This window comes from Babylonia areolata, chromosome 7 (genome assembly GCF_041734735.1).
Source record: "Babylonia areolata isolate BAREFJ2019XMU chromosome 7, ASM4173473v1, whole genome shotgun sequence".
NCBI lineage: Eukaryota > Metazoa > Mollusca > Gastropoda > Neogastropoda > Buccinidae > Babylonia > Babylonia areolata.
This window is the reverse complement of record NC_134882.1, coordinates 24,845,276-24,857,499: the sequence shown is the minus strand read 5'-3', so window position 1 is coordinate 24,857,499 and position 12,224 is coordinate 24,845,276. Positions and strand designations below refer to the sequence as shown.

At 43.8% G+C, this 12,224-nt stretch overlaps 1 protein-coding gene across 1 annotated transcript in view; it reads left to right on the top strand.

Annotated features, from left to right (window-relative positions):
• The window catches only part of LOC143283808 (kinase D-interacting substrate of 220 kDa B-like), a 175,216-nt gene that overhangs the window by 52,107 nt on the left and 110,885 nt on the right, over nt 1-12,224 (top strand). The window contains exons 12-13 of the mRNA XM_076590179.1: nt 3,022-3,120; nt 3,386-3,563. Of these exons, the coding sequence (XP_076446294.1) occupies nt 3,022-3,120; nt 3,386-3,563 (277 nt within the window). The remainder of the gene's footprint in view (nt 1-3,021; nt 3,121-3,385; nt 3,564-12,224) is intronic.

Below are 12,224 nucleotides of genomic sequence, written 5' to 3'. Positions count from 1 at the left end.
TTCCAAATTGTATGTAGTGTGACACCTACAGACGTTGTGTTACATAATATGTAATCCAACACCCCACCCCCCACCCCAACACACACACAGATGCATGACAGCGAAATGAACATTCTTTGCTTAAGTGTGTTTTCCCCTGCCCAAATCTCCAAATGGATAAGTCATCACATACCTTTAATTTCACCTTCTCTGGAGTCAATGCTGCCTTCCTTGATTCCTTCAATCAGTGCTGACCCCTCAAATATATCAGCCATAATGTCTAAGTTAGGCATCTCCTCTGACTTTCCAGAGCCGGTAGGAGGGTTTTTCCGGGCTCTCAGTTGTGATTTGGCCTCAGTAGACAGTTTTGACCATTTCTCTTTTATTTCACTGACAGTTCTTTTCACTGTGCTTACTGCATTCACTGCATCCGTGATCTGCTGCCATGCAGTTTGTTTGTTTTTGTTTGAAAGAGAAGCACGCAGCTTGCTTTGAAGTATCTCCTTTTTGTTTTTGAATTCTTCGATCAAAGTCAACGTCTCGCTTGCTGAGAAATTGGCCTTCCTAGGTTTTTTAGCTGCTGGTGTTGCCTCCAACTTGTTGAATCCAACAGTGTGAAATTCTCGGCAACTGAAAGCAGGCCTACGTGCTTCTTGGAAAAAAGAAAGGAGACACTTCCAGGAAACGGGGCAAATTTATTTTCGGAACGGGATTTCCCAATGAAACAGCCTTAGCTGGACAGGTAGCTATCTGCCCAGTTAAATTTGCTTGTGCAACGCAAATCTTTAACTGGCCAGCTACGGCTGGTCCGCTAAGCTAACTGCCCAGATAAGAAGCTGATCAGCTAGGCGTTAGCGGATCAGTTTGTTGTGCAACCGGCCCCAGATGGTCAGTTATATTGGTATAGTGCAAACTTGTGTGCTAAGAACATTTTCCTTGAAAACACACACACACACACACACACACACACACTCACTCACTCACTCACTCACTCACACACACAAAGAGTTTAACACACAGAGAGTTGTATTTAAAGCAGTGCACATACATGAACTTTAACTCTTTCCTCCCATGTCCAGCCCGACCCTTATTCCCAATCTCTTTGTCTGTTTGTCTCTCTTTCTCAAATACACACAGAGAGTTGCATTGAAACCACACACACACACACACACACGAGACACTGTTTTGAAAATCATGCCCCCAAGGCTGACTTTACAGGTTTGGAAGCAAAAACACTTAAGTTTAGGAAGAATTGGACTGATTTTTTGTCTTCTGTGGGTTGAAATAGCTCAGCAGCACTGGTGTCCCGCAAATGCAGATTTTATGGTTTGAAATTGAGAAAAACCTTCAGCTTCAGGGGGCTTCGCCCCCAGACCCCCACCAGGGGCGTTGCCCCATGCACCCCCACTGGGGGCTGCAGAAGGCCCCCAGGCTCCCTCCTTTCAGACTCAATCACAATTTCCCAATCTCATGCCTGTGAAGATGATTTCTGCATGAGAATTTTGTAGAAGTCGATCATACTGAGTGACCTAAACATCCACTGACTGAGTTTTACCAATATTGAGAGTGTAGTTGGTACTTGAGTGTGAATCGATCACCAGACTTCCGAAATTGTGAATCGATTGCTGGACCTCTGAAATTGTGAATCAGTTGCCGGACCTCCGAAATCATAAATTGATCACTAGACCGTCAGAATCGATACTGTCAGTCATTGATTGCACTGATACTTATTGGCATTCTGCACAATCTTCCTGATTTTGCTACTTAAATGGATTATATTTTTCTTTTCATTATGGAGAAATTACATGTGAGGTAGGTTTGTTGTTTGTTTTTGTTTGTTTGCTGTTGTTTTTCTCCCAACCATCATAGGAAAACACACCATCCCTCAAAATGAAAAGAACATAAAAATCAGCATGTTCATTGTTGGAATTCACGTTGAGTAAGAAAAAGAATAAAAAGAAGACATGTTAGAAGTCACTGCAGACCAGATAAACTTATTTCAAAGAAAATCATACTGTAATTAAAAGAATTTTTTTAAAAGTTGACCATCAAATTTGATACATTTATTTTTTGGTGTAAATACAAAGCAACATGAGCCTGGAAACAAAAATTCTTCTGCAACTTTATTATGTGTAGAATGCAGGAAAAATAAACATGTGCAACAAAAGAAGGTAATTATATTTTTAATCAATGTTTATAATTACCCACTATTGAAAATTGCAAGAGTTATTCGCCTTGGCATGGGATTTCAGGGGTGATTAGTGCTGAGCGACGTGGGGGTAAGAGGGTTAACTTAAATGATGTAAATATAAAGAAGAAGAAAAAAACCGGAAACACACATAGATCTTAACATTTCTCTGTTCCCTACTCTCTCTCTCTCTCTCTCTAATAGACAATTTTGTCTGTCTCTTTGTCACTCTGTGTCTTTGTCTCTGTCTCTGTTTTTCTCTCTCTAATAGAGAAGTGTGTGTGTGTGTGTTTCTCAGTATATATATATATATATATATATAAAGAGAGAGAGAGAGAGAGAGAGAGAGAGTAAAATGCTCTCAGGAGAGGCCTAAAAATACTGTCAGATTTTAAATTTCTCTTCAGAAATGCCCCAAAGGTGCATTACCCCTTTACCCCCCCAGGGCCTGGGCTGTCCCTGGACCCCTGCCTTCTTCAGAGGATTGGACCCTGGAGTATTCTGATGCATGGCTGGCCATCTTGTTACTTCCTGTCTGCTTCACTGTTTTGTGTCATACTGAACCTCTGAGCTGTGTCCATCCCTCTTTCATAAAACTCACTTATGTACAGCCATGCTATGCTTCACTTCACAACTATAAGACTCCTGAAAAAGAGTTTTTCTTGATTCAAAATGTTGTTTTTTTACTTTTTAAGAGACATAGTTTACTACACCTATCTTTCTTTAGTTGTTGTTTGAGACATGTATAACCTGTCAGTAAAGTTTGTTGTACACACTTGTATTATAATCTGTTCAGGTTTTCTGTTTATTCTTGTATGCACCCATAATTCATTCAGTCCATTCCTTGTTGTCAGGATGAGGACACTGCCCTGTTGAGAGCTGTACGAAGTCGAAATGAGGACTGTGTTCGACTGCTGTTGGAAAAGGGAGCCAAAGTGTCTGCCAGTGACAAGGTATAGTATTGGAGCACTGTTGGCTGTCTGTGTGCATTGGTGTATGAGGGAATATGTATGTTGTGTTCGTTAATGTTATCTCTTATGCCTTGACAACCATCAAAAGTTTTAGAGTGAGTGTATTTGAATCACTGGCACCATTTGTATATTTCATAATGTAAATGGCAGAATTATTATGTCTTTACTCTCATTTACGGTTATGTTTGTGTATCACATCAGAGTTGTGCAATATATCCAGTAATGTCCTGTTCCCACTGTTTGGCAGAGAGGTGACACAGCTCTACACATTGCCATTCGTGCCCGCAGCAAACGGATCACAGAGTTGTTGCTGCGAAACCCCCGCAACAGTCGCTTGCTTTACCGCCCCAACAAGTCTGGTGAGACACCGTATGCAATGGACACCTATCACCAGAGGGGAATCCTGCAGGGCATTTATGGACACCGTAAGTATGTAAAGGTGCCAGCACAGCAGAAGTTTCTGAGTCTTTTGGGAGAATCCCTTTTGTCCCTGAAACTTTTACTTGAAAAAAAACCGAAAAAAGCTCTTTCTCTTCTTTTGAGCAGGGAAAATCTTTGTAAAGTTTGGGTCACTTTTTTCTGTTCGTTGTTGTTCCTCTGAGGTGCTTTTTTTTCGGAGCGAATCAGGAAAATTTTATGACTTTAGGCCAATCAAACGTTGAGATGAGTTTATTGTATCAACTCTGCAACCCTTTTTCCATATGAATTAGCTTAATTCTCTCACTGCCTGGGAAATAAGATTTACCTGAAATCTGTTTGCTAAGATTTTTCACAAAAAAGGGTATATATTTTTTAAAAATTGTTATTGGAGAGAGACATATAAAAGTATGTATTTTCTGAAAGGTACATGAATAAAGAGTACAAAACACAAGATGTTTTCCAATTTTGTATATTTTTAAAGACCTGCATTTGTTTTGAAATCAGTGTTTTGTTTTTTTGTCAGATTTTCAACTTGTTCATTACGAATATTAGACTGGTCATTTGCACAGTTTTATATTTTTTTGATAACTGTACACGCATTTTAATTAGAACAACCACAATATAAAAATAGGATACTTATACACAATTAATTGTGGCTACTCTAAGTGATAACAACATGGATGTGATAGTCCAATGGATGTGATTGTCCAATCCTTTTAGTTAAATCAGTTTTCTTAAAATGAAAAAATCACAAAAAGAAATCATGCCCATCAGTAAAGTCAGACCCAAGAACTGTTTCATTTGAAACACATTTGTATCTGTCTATGCTGATAGTCTGGAGTACTTTTTCTGCCTACCTGGATTTGCCTGTACCTGTTGGAGAGTCTGCTGAACATACAAATTGATTTCCTCAAATTTCTGATTTAGATTATCATCTACAAAAAGAGAGAAAAAGTCAATGCAGTCTATTCTGTGGGTCTTTTTCAGTACAATGTCACCAGTAAAGTCATGAATAATGAGCTGAACGTTGTTTGTTGGCCCTACATTGATCCCCTCAAATATAGCAAAGACACTCCCCCTTGGCCTCCGCCCCCCTCCTCCCTCTCTGACCTGTTACACTTTATCCAGTTCCCCTCAGTGCCCCCTTCTTCCCTCTCTGACCTGTTACACTTTATCCAGTTCCCCTCAGTGCCCCCTTCTTCCCTCCCTGACCTGTTACACTTTATCCAGTTCTCATCTGTCCCCCTCCTCCCTCTCTGACCTGTTACACTTTATCCAGTTCCCCTCAGTGCCCCCTTCCTCCCTCTCTGACCTGTTACACTTTATCCAGTTCCCCTCAGTGCCCCCTTCCTCCCTCTCTGACCTGTTACACTTTATCCAGTTCCCCTCAGTGCCCCCTTCGTCCCTCCCTGACCTGTTACACTTTATCCAGTTCCCCTCAGTGCCCCCTTCCTCCCTCTCTGACCTGTTACACTTTATCCAGTTCTCATCTGTCCCCCTCCTCCCTCTCTGACCTGTTACACTTTATCCAGTTCCCCTCAGTGCCCCCTTCCTCCCTCTCTGACCTGTTACACTTTATCCAGTTCTCATCTGTCCCCCTCCTCCCTCTCTGACCTGTTACACTTTATCCAGTTCTCATCTGTCCCCCTCCTCCCTCTCTGACCTGTTACACTTTATCCAGTTCTCATCTGTCCCCCTTCTCCCTCTCTGACCTGTTACACTTTATCCAGTTCCCCTCAGTGCCCCCTTCCTCTCTGACCCGTTACACTTTATCCAGTTCCCCTCAGTGTCCCCTTCCTCTCTCTCTGACCCGTTACACTTTATCCAGTTCCCCTCAGTGCCCCTCTTCCTCCCTCTCTGACCTGTTACACTTTATCCAAGCCTTTTGACTCTATAAACAGAGCAATTCTATGGCCTATTCTTTTAAAAGCAGGTGTTTGCGGCAAGTTGTTGAAATGTATAATGAGCATGTATGCATGTGTGAAAGCTAGGGTTAGATGTGGAGATAAGATGACAGATTATATTCAGTGCACTTCTGGTGTGAAACAAGGTGATGTCTGCAGTCCTGTTCTTTTCTCCCTTTTTATCAGTGAACTAACTTCAGAAATTGTCAGAAATGGGAAGCACGGTGCACAATTTATTGGTGATATTCTAAAGCTGTTTATCCTTCTATTAGCTGATGATGTTGTGTTAATGTCTGAAACTGTTGTTGGTCTGCAAATTCAATTAAATATTCTATCTAGAGCTGCATAATTACTTCAATTGAAAGTAAACATGTCAAAAAGTAATATAATTGTTTTTAGAAAAGGTGGATATTTAGGAACGATGGAAAGATGGGCTTATAATGGGATAGTGATGCCTGTAGTGAATGCTTACAAATACCTAGGTATATATTTTTCAACTAAATTGAGTTTCACAGTTGCATGTAAAGATCTTGCAAGTAGAGCCAAGCACGCATTACTCTGTATTATGCAAAAACTGTAAAGTGTAGAAAATCAGTACCTATTTATGAAACTGACTCCCAAGTACAGCCCACTGTTCAGTATGGAGCGGAGATTTGGGGTCTTTCTAATGCTGCTACTTGCTGTGAGAATGTCCATCTATTTGCACTAAAAAAAAGTTTCTTGGAGTCACCATGAAAACACCAAATGATTTAATCTATGGTAAGTTGAATAGGTATCCAATCTATCTCAATTCCGCAGTAAGATGTATTAGTTATTGGTTAAAAATAATACAGATGGAAAATTCAAGGCTACCGAAAAAAGCTTATAACATGCTATATGATCTGGACTCTAGGGGTAAGGTAAACTGGGTGTCAAAGGTTAGGGTTAGGTTAAATGAACTGGGGTTTGGTTATGTTTGGTTACAGCAGGGTGTAGGCGACATATATGGATTTATTCGCGTGTTTCGTACAAGATTAATTAATTGTAGGTGGCAAGAATGGTCAAATCATGTGCAAGAAAGCGATCGTTTCAGGTTTTTTAAGCATTTCAGTTATGTGCATTCTATTCCAGCTTATTTATCAATGAAAATGGATAGGCATTTAAAATATATCATGACAAGGTTCAGATTAGGGATTTCCGAAATCTTACTGCATTGTCTTCGTTATCGTAAGTGCAGTGTTTGTGATTGTATTTGCCCATTATGTAGATGCGCTGAAGAAACTGAACTTCACTTTGTGTTATGTTGCCCTGCTTTGGAAGACCTTAGATCTCAGTTAAATCCACAAAAATATTACACACACCCAACTTCATTTGGACTTGTTTTGCTGATGTCATCGCCAAACGAAACCATTACAAAACAGTTTGCTGTTTACTTGTATAAAGCGTTTAAAAAACGCAATACATTATGTAGTTAATTAAATCACTCGACGCGATCCGCGTTTTCTCGGCCCTGCCAGTCGGCAGTGTACGAGTCGATCTCCTCTATCTCTTTACCATACCCACAGTTGCACCAATGGAATGGCCACAATCCCTTGGAAAAAAAAAAAAAGAAAAAAAAAAGGCAGCTTGTCTTGCATCCGCACGTTAGTCTGGGCCCTATGTGCGATGTGTCCGTGGTGGCGGCCGTGACATCGGATCACGCGACCCCCCACGCGGCATGCCTCGACCGTCTCGGATCCAATAGCGACCGAGGCGTGTAGGGATGCCCTCCCCTGGTGTAGGGAGGAAGGTGGACCACTAGGGGACACGCTTGCCCATACGCGTGCACCCCCCTCCTTGTCCGGATCACCCGATCCAAGGGAGGCAACCCCTGCTTCGGCACCCTTGCCGGTGACTGCTGCAGTTATTTCCCTTGCACCGGCACTGCTCCTCGCCTTCAGTGCGAGTGTGTGCACGGTCCTACCAAGCTATGCGGTGATGACCCCATCTGCCACACCGTCGAGTGCTGCTGTTTCCCATCCACTAATGGTGTCTCAGCAAGCTACTCAACCAAACAATCAGCACTAAACTTGCTGCAGCAATTATGCACCACTCTGCCTTCCGGTGCCGCGCCTTGCGCCCAGAGCAGGTACGTGCACGCCCCATTGGAACTTCGGCAGTGTTGGATTCTTCTGCCCCATTGCCTAACTCTGCTGTTTCCCAGACTAATATTGGCACTTCCACGTTGGAGTACCTCTTATATCATATCATATATCAATATCAAGGCGTGCAAGCCTGACAAGGCCTTTTACCCGCTTGAAGTGGGGAAGAAACAGAGAGTCCCCACGTATGTCTGTTGCATTTTTCAACATTGAGTGCGCAGTGCTTGAAAAATCAGAAAATATGTAAATGAGTTTTGTATTTAAAGTTTTCACAATGAATATCAAGATAATTCTTAAATGTATTAATAACTCGATCCTGCCTCTCGGCAGTGCTCGGGCCGATCTTGTCTATCACTTTATCCGTCAACACACAACTGACAACTGAACGTCAGTCCTCTCGCAGGAGCTATTCGCGAGATTGGACCGCCGTTCAGCAACAGGGGGATGCACATCCCACGGCAAGCCGACGGACTTGTCACCCCCTCGTCCACGACGCCCATAACACTGGATTACGGCGCCGTCATGCTACATGCCCCAACCGTCTCGCGTCCGATGGCGACCGATTCGGGTTGGGATGCCCACGGCACTAAGGGACATTATAATTATTCCCCTTGCGCTCGTTTTCACCTGTGTCGGTTACGGTGGGATCGAACCACGGACTCTCACACACAACATGACACTCCTCCCTGTTCAGCGAGGACACGTCGCACAAGGGGGATATGTGCTCTAAAGACACCTTCCTTTTCGACGATTTTCAGCGCCAAGGGAGGCAACTCCACATTTGTAACCTAGGTGCTCGAAGCTGTGGTTAGTTTCGCCGACACAGCACATCACTCCTGCCCCCCGTGCTGTCCACCAACGATGTTTTCTTTCGGTTTCTCATTGGGTCCTCATGCCCAGTCAGGGACTTTACACATCTTTGCATAGCAACTGCACTTTTCTTGCTGTTTCTCAGGCTATTGGCCACAGGAAATGCATCACAATATTTCCCCTTCTATTCATTTGATTTATTATCACAAGCAACAATCACGAAATATATATATACATATTTAAAAAAAAAAAAAAAAAAAAAAATCTATATATATATGTATATATATATATATATATATATATACACACACACACATATATACATACATATGAGATATATTGCTACACTCATACACATTTCTGCTTTCACTTATAGATGCGTACTTATCCATCGGTATACACATGTGTATGTGCTTATGCGATAGGTTCAGACGACTTTCATATTAACATGTACAATTATATTTCTATCTCTATTCATTGACATCTATTCATTGAGATTCCCTACATAGCAATATAGGCACACTTGCATTTGCGGCCTTCTGTTCACAATGCCCAGAACTCTCTGCCTCTACGTACTGGCACTTTATTCATATGCGTATGTACATCTCATATGTAGGTGCATGGACAGATTCCTTTCCATTGATGATTATGCACACTTACCCACTTACTTGGGTATATCTGTGCACGCTACACGTATGCTTATACAGCCGCTTATTTCTTGTGTCTCGATCTCTTGTCATTGGCATACTTCTGACATCATCACTTGAGCTGATGGAAGTTTTTATTCCCTCGGCACATATATGTATTCATTTTCATAAATTCATCCCTACCTTGCTTTTGGAGGACGACTGCACCCACAAAAATAAAATAAAATAATAATAGCCTCATTCACGCCTGAATGTATGCTCCTTCACATTTCAGTAGTGGCTGGTCCTTAGGGATCCACACACACCCCCTTTACACCCACAGGGCTAAGAATGCCTCTCTTGGTGCAAGGACGGACAAGGCAACCCAACTCATTTGCCTGCAACAATCACCCATAAGGCTGGAGATGCACAAGGAAGGATGAGGCAGTCCAACTTAGAGGTGCCACTCTGGACACACATGCCTTTCATTCCTTCCAAGTTTGTAAGGCATCCCTTCTTTCTCCCCTTGCCTACAACAACCCTTGGTTTGCACCACTGTGATTGCGACAAAAGCTCCACACAGGCCCTACATCCTAGCCAGCCTTCCCATGAAGAGGTGTCTATCTTGCCTTACAAGTTTTAGCGGACCCAAAAACTGCCCACTGGGCAGGAGACAATCACCCTCAGCCCATCTCTTCTACTCCTCTCTAGTAGCAGAAGGCCTGGGTCATAATTGTTTTCCTCTACATTTGGGAGAAAGGCATATTGACGAGGACGGATGCGTCCCACAAAGCACAACGAACCGTCCATTAGCCACAGGGGTGTACCTTTCTGCCCACTCATACCAGCACGGCAGATGCCGCATTCAAGCACATCAGTTCACCCCATCACCTTGCTTGAACACAAATCCAGCATCAACGTCTCAAACAATTGGCGTTTGAAAGCACTTTCTGCACTTAGTCTTCCCTGCCCGATCCTTTCGGCCTCTACACACAACCACTGCTGTGGTTACAGATGGCCATTCATCCTCAAGCACTGTCTTTCCAATGAGACACTTCCAGAGGTTTCTAGCCTAGGCAGGCTATCCCATCATGGAGCCCCAGCCTTCAGTCAAGGGCCTGTCAGAGGATGACTTTGTTGTCACTTCGGAAGCAAGCACCATGTCTTTCTGACACATGGTTGCACCACAAGACCCCGTTAACTCTTTCCGGCTTCCTTACATTGCAACATAATCTGCATGGTGAACACCTTCGTCCCTGAAGCACACAGCAGCTGTTTCCTGATTTACCCATGCTGATTGGTGTCCTCCTAGGAACAGTGTATGATAATCAGTCGTGTACGACAGCAGAGGAGGCATCTGCTGTCTAGTCTATTCGGGCTGGAATTCGATTATACAATTTATAGTAGAGAGTGTTTTGCCCAAGTTGCATCCCCGGTCCCTCAATCAAGAGGGCCTTAGGACTCATCATTGGGACGGTTCCCAAAGGCTACTTAGGCCTAAGGCTACAGCACTAAGTCCCAGTGCAATTTGACTTCTAGTCTGAGAGACATAGTCATTCATGAAAGACTAAGCTACAAATGTTTTCCCTTTGCAATTAAGAAACCACTGATAATACAGCTCTCACCTTGCAGTTGGCCATACTAAAAACGTATGTCAGATCAGTGCCTTGATGTCAATAGCCAGTACAACACATCTTGAGCCACTTACCTCCCTGCCCCGCCCCGCTCCATCCCAGACTCAGTGCGCACCACACACAGCCAGAGGCCTGTCATGGATCCGGTCCCCTTTCTCACTAAAGAACCTTCGGCAAAAATTTTCCCCATGGAAACCCTCTTCCATTTGGGAATTCCACCACAGAATGAGACTCAGTGACCTGTGGGCACATGAAATGCACTTCCACAGCCTGATCCAACCCAGCCATTGACTGCCGACAACTTTCTGCAGGTTACTCCAACATGCCACACTCAGGCAGAGAAGCCACCAAGCCTTCCGTATGCCCCTTCGTGATGGTACCTACCTGGGCAATTACACAACCCTGTCCCAGAGACACCAGGGACATCAAGTCTTTTGTTGCCAAATGTCTGCCATTCTATGCATAGGCAACATACCAGTGCTGTCATTTTTTGACAATGTCAAAAAAGGGGGGGTGGGGGGGAGTGCCCATCGCCTGTCAGCTCGCATGGAGGAGCTCCACAGATCTGGCTGTCATGCCTGAGGCAGGCCCAACACGGTGACCTACCTCTGTCTCGTGCCACAGTTTCCTTCAAACACAAAAACCACTTCCACTATCGGCCCACATCCGTTGTGGAATCATCAGATCAAACCACATGCGCACCTCCTTGCATTGACGCTCATCCGCGCTCATCCGCTCAGCTGTGGTCCACAGACCTCCCCCACAATACAGCTGTGGACCTGTGTCTTCTTTACCCGCACTAATGTCCTTAGGCGACACAGTACAGTCTACTTTCGTCAAATTCTACTTGAGGGACACCTATCGCCTTAGGGATAATGGCTCATCGACTTCTACCAGAGAGATGTCGCACGCCTGCGGGTTGATGGCGCAAGAGCCATCGCTTCTGTGGTAGCTGCACAACAGACCATCACAGCACACAGACAGTAGAACAGGCGAGCCCTCCACCTTGTCGCGCTATTCTGCACTAGTTGGGTCACGGTTAAGTATGTGTAATTAAAAGGAAATTTTCTATCTAAAATTACGTTTAAATAACATACTTACCGTGACCCAAATTTAAGACCCTCCCGTCCTCCCGCTTCCTGTTCTCCCTGCTTGCTGCGCTGGTGATGGCATATTGCCGTCAAAAGAGGGCAATAACCAGCGGGACAAAGGGGAGGTTACTTACTTCCGGGAGGTTATCGGCCGTAGTTTCATCTGCTCCGCATAGGCGGATAGTAGTTTGCACAGGACAGGAATGTCAGACCCCTGCCGGGTCGGCAGGAATGTCAGACCCCTGCCGGAGTCTGCACTAGTTGGGTCACGGTTAAGTATGTTATTTAAACGTAATTTTAGATAGAAAATTTCCTTTGTGTATTCTCAGCTTGTCGTTGAACATTTACTGACGTGTATTGTTGTTAGTATGCCTTTATTGTTGTGAATTATTGTTCACTGTACCCCCTTCATGAGGGGCCATGGCCTTATTGAATAAACCATCCGTATGCGCTTTATCCAGTTCCCCTCAGTGCCACCCTC